At 39.0% G+C, this 18512-nt stretch overlaps 1 protein-coding gene across 2 annotated transcripts; it reads left to right on the forward strand.

Moving 5' to 3' along the window:
• The first annotated feature begins 1994 nt into the window (after window positions 1–1994).
• On the forward strand, window positions 1995–17784 carry WNT16 (Wnt family member 16). Of its 2 annotated transcripts, none has more exons than XM_007982726.3 (4): window positions 1995–2059; window positions 6252–6502; window positions 8366–8652; window positions 15573–17784. In XM_007982726.3, exons 1-4 carry the CDS (start codon window positions 1995–1997, stop codon window positions 16035–16037), a joined length of 1068 nt encoding a protein of 355 aa, XP_007980917.1. In that variant the 3' UTR covers window positions 16038–17784. The 2 variants fall into 2 exon arrangements, with proteins under 2 accessions (XP_007980917.1, XP_007980916.1); XM_007982725.3 differs by lacking the exon at window positions 1995–2059 and adding an exon at window positions 5735–6073.
• The last annotated feature ends 728 nt before the right edge of the window (window positions 17785–18512 follow it).

Below are 18512 nucleotides of genomic sequence, written 5' to 3' on the forward strand. Positions count from 1 at the left end.
ATCACTTTAAAAAATCTTGAGGTACCCTCTTTTTTATTTTAAGTTTTTTAAGGATTGCTGGGGAAATGCTGGTAAGAGATAAGTCACTTTCTACTAACACTTTACAAGCCTCCTTCAACCTTAATTGCTAGGATGAGTAAACAAAAAACTTTTAACTTTTGTGGTTGTGGAAATTTAAAAAGCAAAGCATCATCCCTTTCCAACTCCTGCTCTTTCTCCTGGGACTATCACTGGTGTCTCCTCTGTTTCTCCAAGTCTGTCATTCCTGCGGGTTTTTCTGGCCACTAAAGGACAGCAGGCTATCCAGAATGCCATTCTCCACCCCCTCCTGAGAGCCAGTGGTCACAAGCCTGTGCTCTGTTCCACACTTGTAGCATCCAGGTGGAATTTAAAATAGAATGGATGGGGACCCAGTTATGTAAAAAGTCACCTCTGGTCTTCTGTTCTATCATGGGAGTTAAGACCAGCTGGGGTGCTTCTGGTATCAGTTTCCAGCACATAAGTCTCTGTGATCTGCGGCAGAAATTCTTACAACAGGGCCCTTAGAAGTCTCGTCCTCTGATGGGCTGCCAGAGGCAGAGTCCAAGGCATATCTCTGCAGGCAGACATTTTTTGCTGAGTTTCCCAGGGACTGAGAGAAACTATCAGAAGGAAGAGGCTCCCCTGTTTTCTACAACTAGTAATCTACAACTGTCTTGGGCGGAAGATGGGATTTATTGCTGTCTAGCTACTTATCTGGTTCAGTTGGCTCAGCTGATTGGAGATGACAACAGTCACAGATTCAGCATCTTGAGAGAGCTCTTTTGAGTGAAATGAATATGCTTGAAATCTGGCTCTCCCCTCCCTAATTCCTTTTCCCAGAATACAGCTCAGAGCACCTTACCTCCGACTAGGAAAACGAGTTTAAGTGTATGCCCTCTATGTGGAATCCAGAGACTACAGGTGCTTCAGTAACCAATGCAAACTTGCAGTCACATGGTGATTTTCTTAACATCACTAGTCAAAATCTAGGCAGCTGTGCTCAGATCATGAAATGACATAATATTAGATTTCATTTATGTGTTTATTAAATGACTAATAATACGATCTTCACAACATTTTATACATATGGACACTAGAAGCTTAAAAAGTTTATATAGTACAGTAAACCTCAGGTCTCACATTCTATTGGTCAGTGAATATTTTGTCCTCTCTTCAGTCACAAAACAAAATATAATAAATAGGAAATGAAGCTCCTGCTTGCTGTGAAAGAAATAAACAATTTGAAATATGCAATTGTATACATGTTTGTAATTGACCTTTTACTTCATTCATCAAGTCTAAATAGACAGCATAATCCCCTCCAATGAGAGTAGAGTTGAACGCTTTATATTAATAGACATAAATTCAATTATGAAAGAGTCCCTCACTTTCATATGTCAGGATAAAATATCCGTAACTTCTTCCATCTCCAAATAAAATTTCATATGATCTGACAAGATTATATTTTAAAATTCAACCATTTTAAATGATTTCTGCAATTAAAATAGATTCATTTTCCTTGAAATCCAGAAGCAACAGTGAAGCTGGAGATATTAATACAAGATGGTGGGCCGAAAAACCCTGGCTATGCCACCTTGCAGACCGAACCACCTTTCGGGTAGACAAGGTCCTGCCAATGGCTAGGGTTTCCTCCTCCTGCAGTCCCCTAGCAAATGCAGTTTCCCCCTCCTCACCATGTGCAAACACACACACACACACACACACACACACACACGTACCACTCTTCTCCCTCCAGCCCTATGGCTGCTCCAGTAAGAGATTCAGATCTGAAAAAGAAATTTTGATAATTTTACAAATGAAAAAACTGAGACTCAAAATTGAAATGAGTAGTACACGATCATCACCTGCTGACAGGAGCCCCAGTTACCCAACCCAGCCCAGTGCTCTTTCCACTGTCCCTCTCAGCCTGCAAAAACCACAGAGGGCAAAGCCAGAAAGATGGAAAGGCACTCATGCAGCTCACCACTTGCCTCAGGGAGACCATCTTCACAGGGGCTTCTCAAAAGACCTCCCTAGGGTGGGTTTTGTTAATTTTCGGAGAACAAAACAACTTTTTAAATGTTTCAATGGAGAGATCTGTGAAATGTGATGTAAGGAACCATAGACGCCAGTAAAAATTTTGACCCAAAGACCCGATAATCTGAGTTTTAAGATTTGGGGATTTGATTGGGGAAAAAAAATTTATATATATGTAACACCTAACATCTCTCTCTCTACACACACACACATGCGCGCACACACACACACACACATATATGTTTTGAATTAGGTTATGCAGCAGTATGTTGTAGTGAAAAAAACAGGGTCTTGGCCAGGTGCCATGGATCCTGCCTATAATCCCAGCACTTTGGGAGGCCGAGGCAGGAGGATTGCTTGAGCCAGGAATTTGAGACCAGTCGGGGCAACATAGTGAGACCCCTGTCTCTACACTAAATGAAAAATTTAGCTGAATATAATGGTGCACACTTGTAGTCCCAGCTGCACGGGAGGCTGAGGGGGAGGATCGCTTGTGCCTAGGAGTTGAGGCTGCAGTGAGCCATGATAGAGCCACTATACTCCAGCCTGGGCAACAGAGTGATACCTCATCTAAAAAAAAAAAAAAAAAAAAAAAAAAAAAAAAAAAAAAAAAAAAAAAAAAAGGAGGATCCTCTAAAGGTTGATTGGTTTTTTTTGTTGTTGTTTTGTTTGTTTTTATTTTTTACCCTACTACTTATTAGCTGAGTAACCTTGAGCAAGTTTCTTAATCTCCCCAAATTAATTTCCTCATATGTAAAGTGAGTGTCAATTTTGTTTAGAGAAAGATGGAGAATGAGACAGAGACAGAGAGACAAACAAAGAGAGTAAAGAGTAAGAGGGATTTGGGGGCCTATGGCAGCTCTCAGAACATGAAAGTTCACAACGCCTGGAACGAAATTATCATTCAAATGGCTGTTCACGGAATGAAAAGTCTGCTTCTTCAGCTGGGTCAGCTCCCAGAAATATGCCTCCTTTGCTTTGGAGACACAGACAGAATGATCCCTAAGGCTCTAGCCCATACAAAAAAGGTGCAAGACCACTCAGGCCCTAAAATTGTGTCTTGTGTTTGAAAACGTTTGACACAGTGGTCTCGGACTCTAAGGACAGAATACCCTCTGAGTGCACCCCAAAGACTTTATCTGGATGCCTAGATGGCACCCAGAATAATAATGAAGGTAACATTCAAGTGTCTCCTTCCCACTCTGATCCTCAAGAATGAAATACGTAATCTTCCTTTGTGTGTTCACAGCACTCTATCTCATACATTTATTGCACTGTATTTTAGCTGCCTACTCCCTTGTCTGTCTTGCCAAGTAGACTGTGAATTCCACAATCATTTGAGTAAGTGCTATCCCCACTTTCTAACACACAATGGAGACTCAATATATATTTTTGATTTTTTGAAAAATCAAACACCTCTTTAAAGCATCTACCACTGTTGGCCCTAAAATCAGCCTAAGGTATGGATATTGCCCAGCACTCCCAACCCCAAGATTGCCTCCCCACTTCCAACTCCCCTTGAAATGAAGTAAATACTCTAGTTCCAGCATTTAGGCCTCTTACATATCGCTCAGGATGTTTCTCATAGTTAATCCACTTAATAAATTGTGTTCAAAAACAGGATCTCATGTATTAGGCTCAATGGCAGGGGTACAGCAATGAATCCACCACGGTCCGTCTTGGAGAAGCTCACAGAATAAAGCGAGCTGGGATGAAGGCTCTGACTTTCAGAGAGGCCACTAGCCATTAGCCAAAACATTTCTGGATTAGTATCTCTATCCTATCATCAACTTGACTCCTTGACTCTTTAAAATGTGGCTTTAGAACCTGGTACATAGTGTACACTCAATACACATTTGTTGGATAAGGAAGTGAGTGGGATAGGATGAAAATTTCAGTGAGCTTTTATTGTTCTAGGCTGTTTGATATAGGAGATAAGCAGCTAATGTTATCAAATCCTGTTTTTTTTTTTTTTTTTTTCGAGTCAGAGTCTCACTCTGTGCCATAGGCTGGAGTGCAGTGGCACTATCTCAGCTCACTGCAACCTCCACCTCCTGGTTTCAAGCAATTATCCTGTCTTAGAATCCCGAGTAGCTGGGATTACAGGTGTGCACCACCACACCCAGCTAATTTTGTATTTTTAGTAGGGACAGGGTTTCACCACGTTGGCCATGCTGGTCTTGAACTCCTGACCTCAGGTGATCTGCCCACCTTGGCCTCCAAAAGTGCTGGGATTACAGGTGTGAGCCACTGCACCTCGCCCCACATCCTTTATTTAAGTAATTTTGGCTTTCGGCACCCAATGAGCTGATACATCCACCATAGGAATGTATTAACACTTCAAAAGATCTCTAAGGACAGATAACACTTCTTAGAAACATTTCTTGTGTCTAATTAGGTGAGGTAGGCTTTTCCAATACCACAGCTAAACATGTTGCCCTTGCCTTCAGATAACTCTGGGAGACCTTCCATCCTATCAAACACTGATTAACTAACCTTCCAAATCTGCCAGTCACTAGAAGGCTTCCTGCTTCTGAACTATCTTTGGCCCCAGGGAGTAGTACCCTGCTAGATTCTTTAATCTCTCTTACTGATCATCTAAACTTATTTTCTTTTACACTTGTGTGTGGTTTATTTGCACAGTTGCGGGAAGAGATCTTGTCTTTATAAATTCCCACAGGACTAGGCACACAGCACGTGTACTTATTTTTAATAAGTACGTTTTTAAAAATGTGTCTTCCATATATAGCCCTGCCCTGCAGGGACACATCGGGTAGGTGGCAAAAGCGGTGCCCAATTCTAGGGAACTTTCAACTGAGGCTTGGGGAGAACGGCGGGCACCCTCCCACCATGAGAATCGTAAGGTAGGACTGGAGAAAAAGGTCAGAGCACATCTCTCATGTACTCTAGAACTCTCCAGACAGCTTTCACTTTCTTTGTCCCCATCTTCTGCAGGGGACTTATAGCGTTCTCAGGGACGGCAGGAAATAAGACAAACAGGGAAAAGGAAATCACAGAGCACGACTTAAATACGGCAGATGAGATGCTAGACTGGAATCTTCTCTTTGGCTCAAAATAAATGCATACATAAATGACAGTGATTGTAAGCCTGACAGCACTTCACCCACTCTCTAAAGTCTCCTGACAGTGGGACCTCAAGCAGGGGACTGGAAGGTCAGTTTGTTTGGTACCAACTCTGACTCAAAAAGATTATTCTCCTATGAGGTGAAGGAGAAGAAAAAAAGAAGGGCAGTGACATTTTCCAGCCACTACACCCAGAGGGTAACCCAGATGTTGGTGGGATGGGTGGGACTCATCAAACCCACGCTTTCCTCCAAGGTTGCTAAGACAGAAGCATCCTGTCAGTCTTCGGGTTGAATCAACCCCACAACTACCCGCTCTAAGGAGACTGTGACAGCAGGAAAGTTCATGACACACCCGGGTCTGGACATGTTGTCCCTGCGGCCAGGGCCGGGGCGCCCCCCGCGGAGCCGCTCTCCACCAATGAGAGCCTCAGGTCCCGAGATGATGAGATGCGGGGCCGCTACTCAGCCAATCAGGAGCCAGGCTCGGCCAGGGGGAGGAGATGGGAGGAGAGGCCGGGGGCGATGGAGACGCGGATACATCAACAGAAGTTTCTCACCTAGGAATGCGAGGGGCGCTCGCGCATCTCCTGCACAACTCCACCTCTGCGCAGGAGGAAAGCCCCAAAGCTGCTCTCTCCACCTCTCCTACAGCTCCCTGCAAACGAGGGCGAAGCTGCTGAGAGCCCCTGTGACTGCTGGCTTTTAATGTTGTATGCAAGGAGGAAGAGGGCGAGGGATAACTTGGTGCTGGACAACTGACCTGCGGCCCGAAGGGCCTCTGGGGAGGGCGTGCAAAAGAGGAGCGGCTGGTCTCGGGGACTCCATGCGGGGGCCATGGACAGGGCGGCGCTCCTGGGACTGGCCCGCCTGTGCGCGCTGTGGGCAGCTCTGCTCGTGCTGTTCCCCTACGGAGCCCAAGGAAACTGGATGTGAGTATGAAGGTAGCAGGGACGCATCGCGTAGGTGACAAAAGGGGTGCCCAATCCTAGGGAACTTTCAACTGAGGCTGGGGGAGAAGGGCGGGGACCCTCGGACGAGTGACCTAATTTTTCGGAAAACATCTGGGATTGGGGAGCGGCTTACTCTGCGGGCGGCCGTGTCTTACAGGTGGTTGGGCATTGCCTCCTTCGGGGTTCCGGAGAAGCTGGGCTGCGCCAATTTGCCGCTGAACAGCCGCCAGAAGGAGCTGTGCAAGAGGAAGCCGTACCTGCTGCCGAGCATCCGAGAGGGCGCCCGGCTGGGCATTCAGGAGTGCAGGAGTCAGTTCAGACACGAGAGATGGAACTGCATGATCACCGCTGCTGCCACCACCGCCCCGATGGGCGCCAGCCCCCTCTTTGGCTACGAGCTGAGCAGCGGTGAGTCCTGGGACTTTAGGGGTTGTTGGGGGACGGAAGGCGACAACTCCTCCACTGGTGCCTCCAAATAAAGTAAATAGTGCTATATGGTCCTGTAGCTCTCTAAGTTCCAAAAGAGGCCCTTTAGTGCACGGGGACTGAGAGCTACAGAGGCTAGACCTGGGGAGCAGGTGCGAGCTTGGAGGGAGGTGACTCCCCAGGTCCAGAGCGGAGCGCTCGGGGCTGGAGCTCTTCCTCTTTCCTGCGGTGCCCCGCCAGAGTCGGAAAAAAAACTCTAATTCTCCTAGCCCGCCGACCCCCTCGGACCCCGTAGCGCCCCCCTACGTGGGTGACCAGCTGGAGAAACATGATGTCGGCAGCGGGGAATGCGGCTGCCGCATCTGCTTTGATTTAACCAACTCCGCTGCGCACCAAGTCCTGGACAAGTGGCTAATTGCAGCGAAGCCCCACCTTTATTGGCTCCTATGAGCACCGAGTTGACAGAATAATGGTGATTTTTAAAGCGACTGTCCGTGACCACCTAACGTGCGGCTAACCTGAGCAGGACCACTTGTGCGCTCCTCGTTTCTTTGGCCTTTCTGTCTCTTCCCTCCTCGGCGCACTCCCGCGGCGCGGGAAGCTGCAGGAAAACAAAGTTCTACTTCCACGTGCGTAGTGACTTGGTATGGATAAAGGTACAGGGAGCCAGGATTGTTCCTGGAATATCAGCAGATCCAAAGAATGTTCGGACTGGGGCGCTGAAAGATGCGCTGTCGTTTTTCATGTTCATTTCCGTTCCCCCTGCGCCTTTGACCCTTCTCCACGGAGTCCCTGCGCGCACCCCCGCCGAGCTGCGCACCTCCCCCGCGGCGTTTTGGCCGTCACGCCCTTCCGAAGGAGCCCTGGCCCCCGTAGAGAAAGAGAAAAAAAAAGAGAGAGAGAAAGAGAAAGAAATAAAGAGAAAATAGATGTGTTCTTCACAGTTGCTGAAATGCATCAGCTGTTGAAAAGGTTTATTGGACAACGGGCATGAAACTGTTTCTACTCCAAACTAAACATCTGGAAAGAAAAAAAAAAGTCGCCTGCTGATTCCCTTCTAGTCCACTTTATTAATATTTAAATGGACTTTAATTTTCAAAGATTTTAGCTCAAACTCTACTACAGGTGTGCTAAAAGCATTATTTTCAATATGCAATATTTTTTAATAGAATTATGTTTTTGCTAGTGATATTTTAATTATCTTACCTTTCGTTGCCTTAAGACTGTAAGAGGACTAGCTAATACTATATCAAATATTTAACCGTTTCATGTTAATGTGAGATTAATCTTTAATGTGAAAGTATACCGCACCGTTTACTAATTGCTTTGGTCTTTCCTTAGTTTAATTTTCATTCTGACACGTATTATTTATGCAGATAAATCACACCAAAATGTTCAGCTTGTGTTCTGTGAGAGCACATTTTAAATTTAAAAAGAAGAGTAGTCTAGTTTTCTTTGGGTGTTGTATTACCGTTTACAGTATCTGTGCAAAGAATTTTTAATTCAGCATGTATTACTGAGCTATGACTGTCAACTATGCACTGAACTGGGTGCAAACATACATTTCAAATTTAAAAAATAAAGAGATGATTTTAAGGTAAAGGGATAATGTATGACCATGTAGAATACGACAATCTGTTCAAGTGGAATACTGAAAATTAATATTGCTTTTTAAGAGACTAGAACAAGAGCAGATCTTCCTTTCTAAATGTGTACTCGTTAAAGCATCCATTGTAAGCAACTGAAAAATTACTTGTTTAGTAAGATGATGAGTAGGAGGCTTTGTTCTGAACATAAACAGAGAGTTGCCTGGGTCTCTAATTTCGCAATTTATATTTTTTCTAGGCACCAAAGAGACAGCATTTATTTATGCTGTGATGGCTGCAGGCCTGGTGCATTCTGTGACCAGGTCATGCAGTGCAGGCAACATGACAGAGTGTTCCTGTGACACCACCTTGCAGAATGGCGGCTCAGCAAGTGAAGGATGGCACTGGGGGGGCTGTTCCGATGATGTCCAGTATGGCATGTGGTTCAGCAGAAAGTTCCTAGATTTCCCCATCAGAAACACCACGGGCAAAGAAAACAAAGTACTATTAGCAATGAACCTACATAACAATGAAGCTGGAAGGCAGGTATGTATTAGAAAATGGAATAATCAAAATTCGGTGCCTTTAGGTAAATAACTAGGATTACACATCCAGATGAAACTGTCCAAATGACTTAAAAACCAAACACTGGCAGCCCTCAAGTGGGATCCTGAAATTAATATTGTTTTTAAAAGACTACAGCAGTAGAAAATTATCCTTTCTAAATATATATGCATTAAAGCATCCATAGTAAGCAACTGAAAATTTCCTTCTCTGGTAAGAGGATGAATAGGAGGCTTTGATTAGAATAAATAAATATGCATTTGTGTGTGTGTTTGTGTGTGTGTGTGTGTGTGTGTGTATTCACATTTGCATATAAATTACATATGTGTATTTTATATATATATATATTTTTTTACTCTTTCATGAATATGTACTAACCACAATTTTGGTTCTCTGATATGAGTTAAACCGTGTTATAGGATGTGTTTGTGGTTGTATACTGTGTATCTCTAAAACTTTAATTATAATATAATAGATGCACAATGCCTGTAGGGTTCGTTGGTTCTACCCCCTTAGTCGTGGAGCCAGAATAGGGTCTACAGTGTATGCCTTTCTAATAGGACTGAGTCAAATTTCATTTTCCCCAAGTTGAAATTTTATTATATTTTTAAAAATCTACTTTTTAGTAGATGGCAATGGCTCCTAACCATGTTGTCAGTTTTGTACTTACCTTTTTTCTAGAAAACATTCTTAGGGAATACATACCTTTAACTAATATTTTTTGTAAAGGAAAGTTTTTTTTTTTTTAAAGGGAAATAGTTATTTTATTATAAAGCAATGTAGGTTAATTTTTAAAATTCATAAATACTCCTAAGCATAAAGAAGCTATAGATACATTAAATCTATAGATACTTTAAAATATCGGTATCTTAAAGATACAGAGGAGGTACATTTGAAGAACTGCTATGTAATTGACATCTTTTATGAATTCTACATTTTTATACTGTTTTCTTAAAATGCCTCATTCTTGTAGCTAAATTTGACATACATATTCACGTTAGTGAATATTGACACAATAAAGTTTGAGTTCTACAACATAATTGACCTAGTTGGCAATTCATAGTGACTTTTCTAAAAGAGTCTAAATCTTTTGTATGAATATATATTTTCTATGTTGTAATAAACTTTTTCAGGACAGGAATATTAGCACGTATCATATATTTTTGTAAATATTCAATAACCTATAAAGGTCCAGAAGTAATTATTGCAATTTGCCACATTCTTCTGAAATAAATAAAACAAGTTGCCATATCTCTTAGGAATCTTAAAAGTGTATGTTGCATTTGTTTTCCATTTTTGGAAAGTGAATAAATAGAACCTATTTAGAATAGCTACAAGTTACCTCCAGTTTTCTTTACTTAGTCCATTTAAAATACAAAAACAGAAAAGTCAGTAAATATATCACCATAAGACTTCAAATTCAAATTTGAATTTTAATTCAATTTAAATATTTAATTCAAAATAGCAAAATAGAAAGTAGGAATGTCAGTAAATAGCTATGTAACCTTTTCGTATTTTTGTTTATAAAAATTTTAAAGTTTATTTCACTAGAATAACTCTTGCCCAACACCATAGTTATGCACATGTCTCTTACTCTTAAGGTTTTACATTTAAAAAAAAATGAGTGAGACGTTGCTTCAATATAAATATTATACAGTAAGGGAATTTTTATTATTTCTAGAATATTAATTTAAAAAATATGTTCTTAAAACTCTGGAGTTAAAATTAGAGATAAGATTATTCAAATTAATGTATTTTTAAAGCAAGGAAACAAATACATGAGTGTTTGTTATCAATAGACCTTAAATCTCCTTTAGCCATTCTTTAAGTAAATTTGGTAGATTTTTAATAAACTAGAAATTCAGAACACAAAAACTCATGTTGTGATTGATTCTCTTAAATAAAATCATCTTGGGACCTATGAAAAACCCTAAAGCATTCTAAAATATATTTTTACTGTAATATTCAGCAGCTATTTGGTTTTATTTTATACTGTGTGTTTTTCAAATTAGGTGGTAATATTCCTCTCTGTAACTGTTAACGTTAATCTTAAACTATTATTTATATTCTGATTTTATTAAAAACACACTTCCTATTCACCATTAATGTTAATCTATTTTTGCTGGCAAAAATAGTTTTCTATCATTACCTAGGTTCTTGCTATTATTCTAACTAGCTTGAAAACAATTCAATTTATGCATATATGTACATTTTGTGTAAATCTCTGAGTTTTCTCTACTGAATCATTTTTTCACATTGTTCATTTTTGGTTCATATTGTTTCACGTTTAGATGAAATCTTAAAATATTAGAAAACATTTACCTGGTTATTTGGTAGGTACTATGCTGGTGTTTTTGTTGTTGTTTTTATTTTCTCATGAGGTATTATAATTCCACATAGTTTTGTATTTTTCTTTCTGTTGGTGGCAAAAACAAACAAACAAACAAAAAACCAAAAAAACACCTTTGTAAAAGAAGTTTCCTGGTTATTGTCTAACATGGACGAGCAATCAAGTCAGTTTTTTCAACACTGGCAATTAGGATTTTAATCTGATAGGCATATTCTTCTGAGTAAAATCCAGGTCTGTATTCAATTGAGTTGATTTTCTTAGCCTCAAAATCACAAACTCAAAATGTAGGAAAGCGTTCAGAGAAATGTGGGTACTGGCGCTTAGTAGTACTGTGAGCAGGATAGATGATTTTCTAACCGCTAACCTTAAATACTCTGATTCCCACTTGGTTTCTGACACCATTCCTAAAGTTATGACTCCAAGAATAATGTTGCCGAATGGTGATTGGCTAACAGAATGATGTGATGTCTTCCAGGGGCAGAACTTCTGGGAATAATGTGACTTGGAATATTTATGGGTATTTCTTTTGGTGTGCTTAAAATATTTCCATTCTTCCCATGTCCACCTCATAAACTTTTAAGTTTCTCTACCCCATAATTTGTTTTATGATGAGTAACTCAACAAAGTGGGAAGGGCGCAATCCCAAATTTTCATTGACCTATTCCAAGAATATTTATAAGTAGTTGAACAACACATAGTGTTTTGCTTTTCAGTAGGTTCGAATATATTTTTGGACAGAAAGGGACAAAATGGGTCAGAGGAACAGGAATCCGATGTACACCCATCCAACCTCATGTCGCCGTTTTTATAAAAACTTAGAGCATCTGATAGTTGAGAAAATGAAATGTTAGTCACAAAACGTTCCACAACAATTTTCTGGCCATTTTTGTAAAATTCAGACAAAGTAATTTACTGAAAAACAATCACCAATTGCCACATTACCTCTGAGTCAAAATCGTGGAACCAATCAGTTCTTAAACCACTTCTCAAGCGGTTTCTATGTTTACATAAAGTATTAATGATGCATCTTTCCTATTTCACTTCATTAGAAATTTATCAAACCAAAACTTACACAAGGAATCCAGTAGATTAAATGCTACCCTCCTGATTGCTCTGACATAGTTTAAAAATATTCCACCAAAATGTGCACATCTGTTTGCAATAGTTAACAAAACATTCCTCTGTTAATATCGTTATAAACCTTAACAACTCAACTAGAGTAGAGAAAGGAATTTTCTCATAACCACACAGCACTCATTCCTTTGCTATTCTCTTATGTTCCTGTTAGCAGAAAATGATGGTGATATCGCAGTAATTCAGAATGGCTATTTAACATTAATTAAGAATCCTGGAGGAAAATCTCCAGAATACACTTTTTGGGGGAATGTTCGTGCAATTTCCTTAAATATACTTGCATTTTCCACTTTTATTTTTCCTTATTCTACTAAAATTATCCTGATGCATATAAATACCTTGTATTATTTATCACCAGCTTTACTCATGTAAGACAAACGTCTTAACCAGACTTTATTTTTCTGTAAAATTGAAATAATAAGTAACTGCTTATTAACTAGCTACTGTGTGCAACAAATTTCTTCCTCTAAAACTGAATCAGATAAAATATTTATTAAAATGTGCTCTGAGAAGCAGAATTCTAATTCTGTAGAATTAAACTTTGTGTATGTGTGTGCGTTTATCTGTCCTTGAATTTTGCATTTCATCATTTCTGTGTGGTGATTACATTGCTTTATTCTAACTCCAGATTGTCCAAGTTCTTTCCTTGGAGTATTATGGGGGTATAATATTTTAAATTCCAGGCCAGGTTATTGATATTTTTTTCCTTGAACTTCATTTATCTTTCTGTCCTAAAATACATGTATATATATAGATAGCTAGATAGATAGATATACCTATAAATATTCTAAGAATATGTATATACCTCTATAGATGTTCAAAGATACAAAAATAATATATATCATATATAATAAAGATATTATTTCTTTTATTATGTTTATTGTTAGGGACACCTATAATTCAAAGGTAATAGAATAAAACTCTTTAAATTGTCATCACTGAAAAATTATAAATTCCATTTTGTATTCAAAAGGACTAATTTTCTAGGAGAGAAACCTTTCTGTAATTTCAATACAAATTCAGCAGGTGATGTAATTGAATGTGAAAATCAGTCTCTCTTTTGATCCTTCATCATGATGTAGTGCGTAACTTTCGTAGAATAACACTATTGTGGATGAGGCTAAAGCTAAGGAATTGAAAGAGAGAGCCCAGCCGGCTCAAAACAATACCATTAACCTCTTAGCAGTGACACGTGTTTAAGAAGGTAGTTTTTATTACTCCCTCTTGATTCAACAGAGGATGAGATAAAACTGATCAAGCGAGCTGGACCAATTATTCAACAAATATTTGATGAGCATCTACTCTGTCCCTCATGCTGTACAAATTGGCAACATCTTACATGATGTCTGAATTGGCTAATAAAAGAAAAAGTCGGCTCCTCAGTCATGATCCAGGGGAGAAACAGCTTTAAATCACTAAATGATGATTGTAAAGAAGGCTGATCAACTTAAACGTGGAAACATACATTGTTATGTTTTTAGTGTTCTTTGGACAATTATGCTTTGTTATTACCCAGCACCGATTAAGCTTTTCCTCGTAACCTTTGGGAGCTTAAAACTTGAACAAAGGTAGGCAGATCACATTTATCTGAACATTTTATTGCCCAGAAATGTTTTAAAGAATTGAGGGTTTTGTGAATATGAAATGCCATAAATTTAAAGAAACACGCCTCTGTGTCATACTTTATAAATTGCTGTCATACCATCTCAGGACACCTTTTGCCCCGGGTTAAGAAGAAATAGATACATCTATTGATTTCTTAGTTTTCTGAATTCAATAAAAGCTTATGTGCACTACTAAGAAATATCAAGCATTGCATAAATCAATACCATATGCTCTTATTTAAGGTTGCAAATGTTATTATTTGTGTGTCATATTGTCTCATTAGATAGTTCAGACATTTTTAAAATTTGTTTGAAAACATAATACTCTGCAAACATGTCAATGTCAGCTTTGGTACGAAATAGCAAAGTGTAGACCCCTGTCATTTTATTGTTTTGATAAGAATTGTAATTGTAATTTAAACTGTGAGGTTTTTCCTTTCTTTGGTGAGATTACATACATAATTTCCAAGTTATTGAATGGATGGATCCATCTTTCATTTTACCCAGCATGTTGACAGAACGTCAACTCCACAGCTAGCCCTGATGATTTATTAATCTGTTCTGCCATCGTCTGGGGATTGAAGGAAGCTATGCTGGCTAGCCTGGTATGTAAGAGATTAGAGCCCCAAACTTTTGAAATCTCTATATTGTTTTTGCACCCTTAGCCTTACTGGAAATGTTTATCTCAACTCTAACTGTACCTTCTTTTTCAGAGAAAGGGGCTTTTATTTAGACCATAGTGTGTGCCAGGCATTGGACTATTACAAATCTATGTAGTTTCATTTAATTTCTCAGTCTGTTTCAACTGAACTTAGCACTTATAATTGAAAAAATTACATAAACATTATCCTCTTTTCCATGCTAGGAAAGTGCTACTGATTCATCAAGGATAGGGCGTGTGTTTTGAATTAATTTTCCAGAAAAGGAGAATTTGCTGGGCGGAGCCACCATACTGTAGCCCCTTCTCCTTTTGACCAACTAAACCGGATTTGTCATAGTTTCTCATGTGGCCTGGAACCAGAGGATAGCATAGTTCACCACCTCCACCCCTCCCTTTGTATGTAACTGACTTTCATAGTGATCAAACTTGAGAACTCTCAATTGAATCAATAGGTCTCATCCCTGGATGCTCATTAAAATAATCTCAGCAGCTTTGTGAAAGTCCCATGGCCTGGACACCCCACCCCCGGCCCAACCAATGAAATCAGAATCTGAGAGGTTTCAGCATTGGTTATTTGTAAAGTTCCATGATGTTTCTATGCACCATGAGAGCTGAGGGTAACTTCTCTCTCAGTGCTTTTCAAATTTTAATGACAATCTTGTTAAAATGCAGCTTTTGGTTCTGTAGGTCCAGAGTGGGGCCTGAGAGTCTGCATTTCTCACAAGTGGTGCTGGTGTTGCTGGTCCCTGAGCTGTATTCTGAGTAACAAGGTGTTGAATGGTATCAGGAACATACAGACATGCATGAGTATCCTACCACATTCAAAATTAGACCAGGGATTAGAAATAGAAGTCATTTCCTTTTGTTATTGCAGGTAATCTCCAATAATATTAGTCTGGTCCACTACTTTAAGTACAGCTTGGAAAGGTTTGCTCTGAAGGGTCAAGAAATTTGGACAAAACATTTGGGACGAAAACAAAAGGACAAAACATTTGAAGCCTACGCAATTTTAAAGATCATTTATGTTCAAAACCATCATTTTTATTCAAGAGGAAATAGAGCCAGAAAGTTAAGTGATTAGATTAACTGTGCTTCTGCTGTTGAGTAAAACACTTTATGATTGATAGTTGAACACGATTACTGTTGGTTTCAGGCTGTCGCCAAGTTGATGTCAGTAGACTGCCGCTGCCACGGAGTTTCCGGCTCCTGTGCTGTGAAAACATGCTGGAAAACCATGTCTTCTTTTGAAAAGATTGGCCATTTGTTGAAGGATAAATATGAAAACAGTATCCAAATATCAGACAAAATAAAGAGGAAAATGCGCAGAAGAGAAAAAGATCAGAGGAAAATACCAATCCACAAGGATGATCTGCTCTATGTTAATAAGTCTCCCAACTACTGTGTAGAAGATAAGAAACTGGGAATCCCAGGGACACAAGGCAGAGAATGCAACCGTACATCAGAGGGTGCAGATGGCTGCAACCTCCTCTGCTGTGGCCGAGGTTACAACACCCACGTGGTCCGGCACGTGGAGAGGTGTGAGTGTAAGTTCGTCTGGTGCTGCTATGTCCGTTGCAGGAGGTGTGAAAGCATGACTGATGTCCACACTTGCAAGTAACCACTCCATCCAGCCTTGGACAAGATGCCTCAGCAATACACAATGGCATTGCAACCAGAAGGGTGCCCCTCCCTGTGCAGCTAGTAAAGTTGACTTTTGCAGTGGAATCCCCAGAACCTTGGACCTCTCTGAGAGTTTCCCTTACCTGATCGACATATTTTCCTTTATCTGATCAACCCATTGATCGTGTGGATTTCTTGGGATTCTAATGTTGAAAAGGTTTATATTCACCTTTTGGTGATTTGGGGAATGTATATTGACATACGAGGAAAATAATCTGTTTCCTAAGCAAGAAATAACAGGAAAGATCCCTCATGCCAGGAGGCCTGCCACACTCAGGATAAGATCCTTGAATATGGAACTTAGTTACAGGACTCAATAATGGTGGGTGAACATTAGTCATTTTTAAAAGACACCTCTTAGAGCAATAAGGAGACATTAACATGAATCTCATTTATTCTCTCAGTATTTTAATTGAAGAAATCATACTGCTTGTGCGTAGACAGAAGATGTTGAAAAGTTAACATAAGCATTGGGTGCTGACTTACCCTTTCATGCACTTCCAAAGAAAGGATTCCAAAAAAAGAATCTTCTTAAGTGATACAATATCCCTAAAAAAATGGTCGTTACAGATGTTTAGTGACAAAGAATCAATATGTAAAAAGTAAAATGAATGATTTAGATTTTAAGTGCCTTTTCACTGGGAGAATCTGGAACACCCTCCATAAGGTATATAGCAATCTTTGATCTTTAGATTCATACTTTTATCACAGACCAGTTTCAACTGTTAAAAACCCACCTCTGAGATACTAGGGGGGAGGATCCTGAAACGTGGGAAAAGTAGAGGTAAAAAGTGAGGTAAAAATACAATTTCATACATTGTAAAGAAAAGCACCCTTTAAATGTATAAAGACAGTGTTTTGTATAGTATTTTGTTTAAAAGGTTTTGATTTTGTAAATACAGTACTTAAGTTATATGATCTATATTACAACATTTATTGACAAAGCCCAAGAACTAAGGCAGTAACATTATCTCATAAATAAGATTAGCTTTTTTTTTTCATACTACTAACGCTATTTTTTTGGACATCGAAGAGAATTTAACTTAGCAGTTAGTTATATGGATGTGTATTTCTTGCTAAAATGACAGTTTTATATGTTATAGATTAAAATATGTTGCAAAATATCAAAAACTGTGTTATTTCAGCAGTAAGGTTAATTGAATTCTCTTTTCACGTTAGTTATGCTTAACTCATAAGGTTATTATAATAAATTATATTAGTAAAAGTCTTAACTGGAAAAATCGAAATCAGAATAGTGATCAGTTTGATTGGATATCCTGGATATTTATTATATTTTATGTAATGCTGCATTTCTATTTGAGTGTTGAGTGGTCTTTGTTTTAATATTCATGCATGTATATTCATCATATTTTACAAGATTCCCAGTAAAAATTACAGGGCTCTATTTAAGGTTGTATTTTAATGTAAATGCTTATGTTTTTTATGAATTGTTAAATATTTCAGTATTATATAGAAAAAATAGATTTTCTAAATTCAGAATGGACAAAGAGAATATTCATTTTCTTATTAATAAGATAAAGAAATGTTTCCCTGCCCGTCCGTCTTCATTCTATTTCTCTTTAATTTTATTCACTGAGACAGAGAAACAATTTTTGAAAAAGAGCAAATCCATGGAAAATGTCTCAGGTCTAATATTAAAATCAAGACTAAGCATTTAACTGTGATTGTAAAGTTTGACAAAGTTATTATTTACTAAATGAGAGACACAGAAATGGCAAATGTACGAATATAGTGCATATTTAAAAGTGGTTTTCCAGTCTTTAGCATCCATTGAATAGAATAATCTGAAAATAGACACTCTCTCCTGCCTGTTTTTTCAAAGTAAATCTATTTTATCTTCTTTGAACATAATCACCCATTTTTAAAAAACAGAAGACCGTAGTGTCTATTAACAACTAATTTCTTCTATTAATTAGAAAACCTTTCATAATTACCTTATCAACTGACTGTGAGAATCAGGCAGCCTCTAATTTACAAACACTCGATTACTGTTCAGCCATTCCTTTAAAACAGTGATGCTAATTCTGGCACCTCTCTCTGGGATGCCTAAGCAAAAACTCCTCCTAATTCCAAACCTGTATCTTTGGGTTCTTCTTTTCTTCTCACCTTTGGTATCACCATGGAAGCCATCCTTATATTTCTCACCTGTCTTTTTCATTTTCTTTTTTTTAGACAGTCTCATTCTGTTACCCAGGCTGGAGTGCAGTGGCCCGATCTTGGCTCACTGCAACATCTGCCTTCTGGGTTCAAGCAATTCTCCCGCTTCAGCCTCCCAAGTAGCTAGGATTACAGGCATTGTATTTTTAGTAGAAATGGAGTTTCACCATGTTGGCCAGGCTGGTCTGAAACTCTTGACCTCAAGTGATCTACCCACCCTGGCCTCCCAAAGTGT

The sequence above is a fragment of the Chlorocebus sabaeus genome, chromosome 21, assembly GCF_047675955.1.
Source record: "Chlorocebus sabaeus isolate Y175 chromosome 21, mChlSab1.0.hap1, whole genome shotgun sequence".
Lineage (NCBI taxonomy): Eukaryota > Metazoa > Chordata > Mammalia > Primates > Cercopithecidae > Chlorocebus > Chlorocebus sabaeus.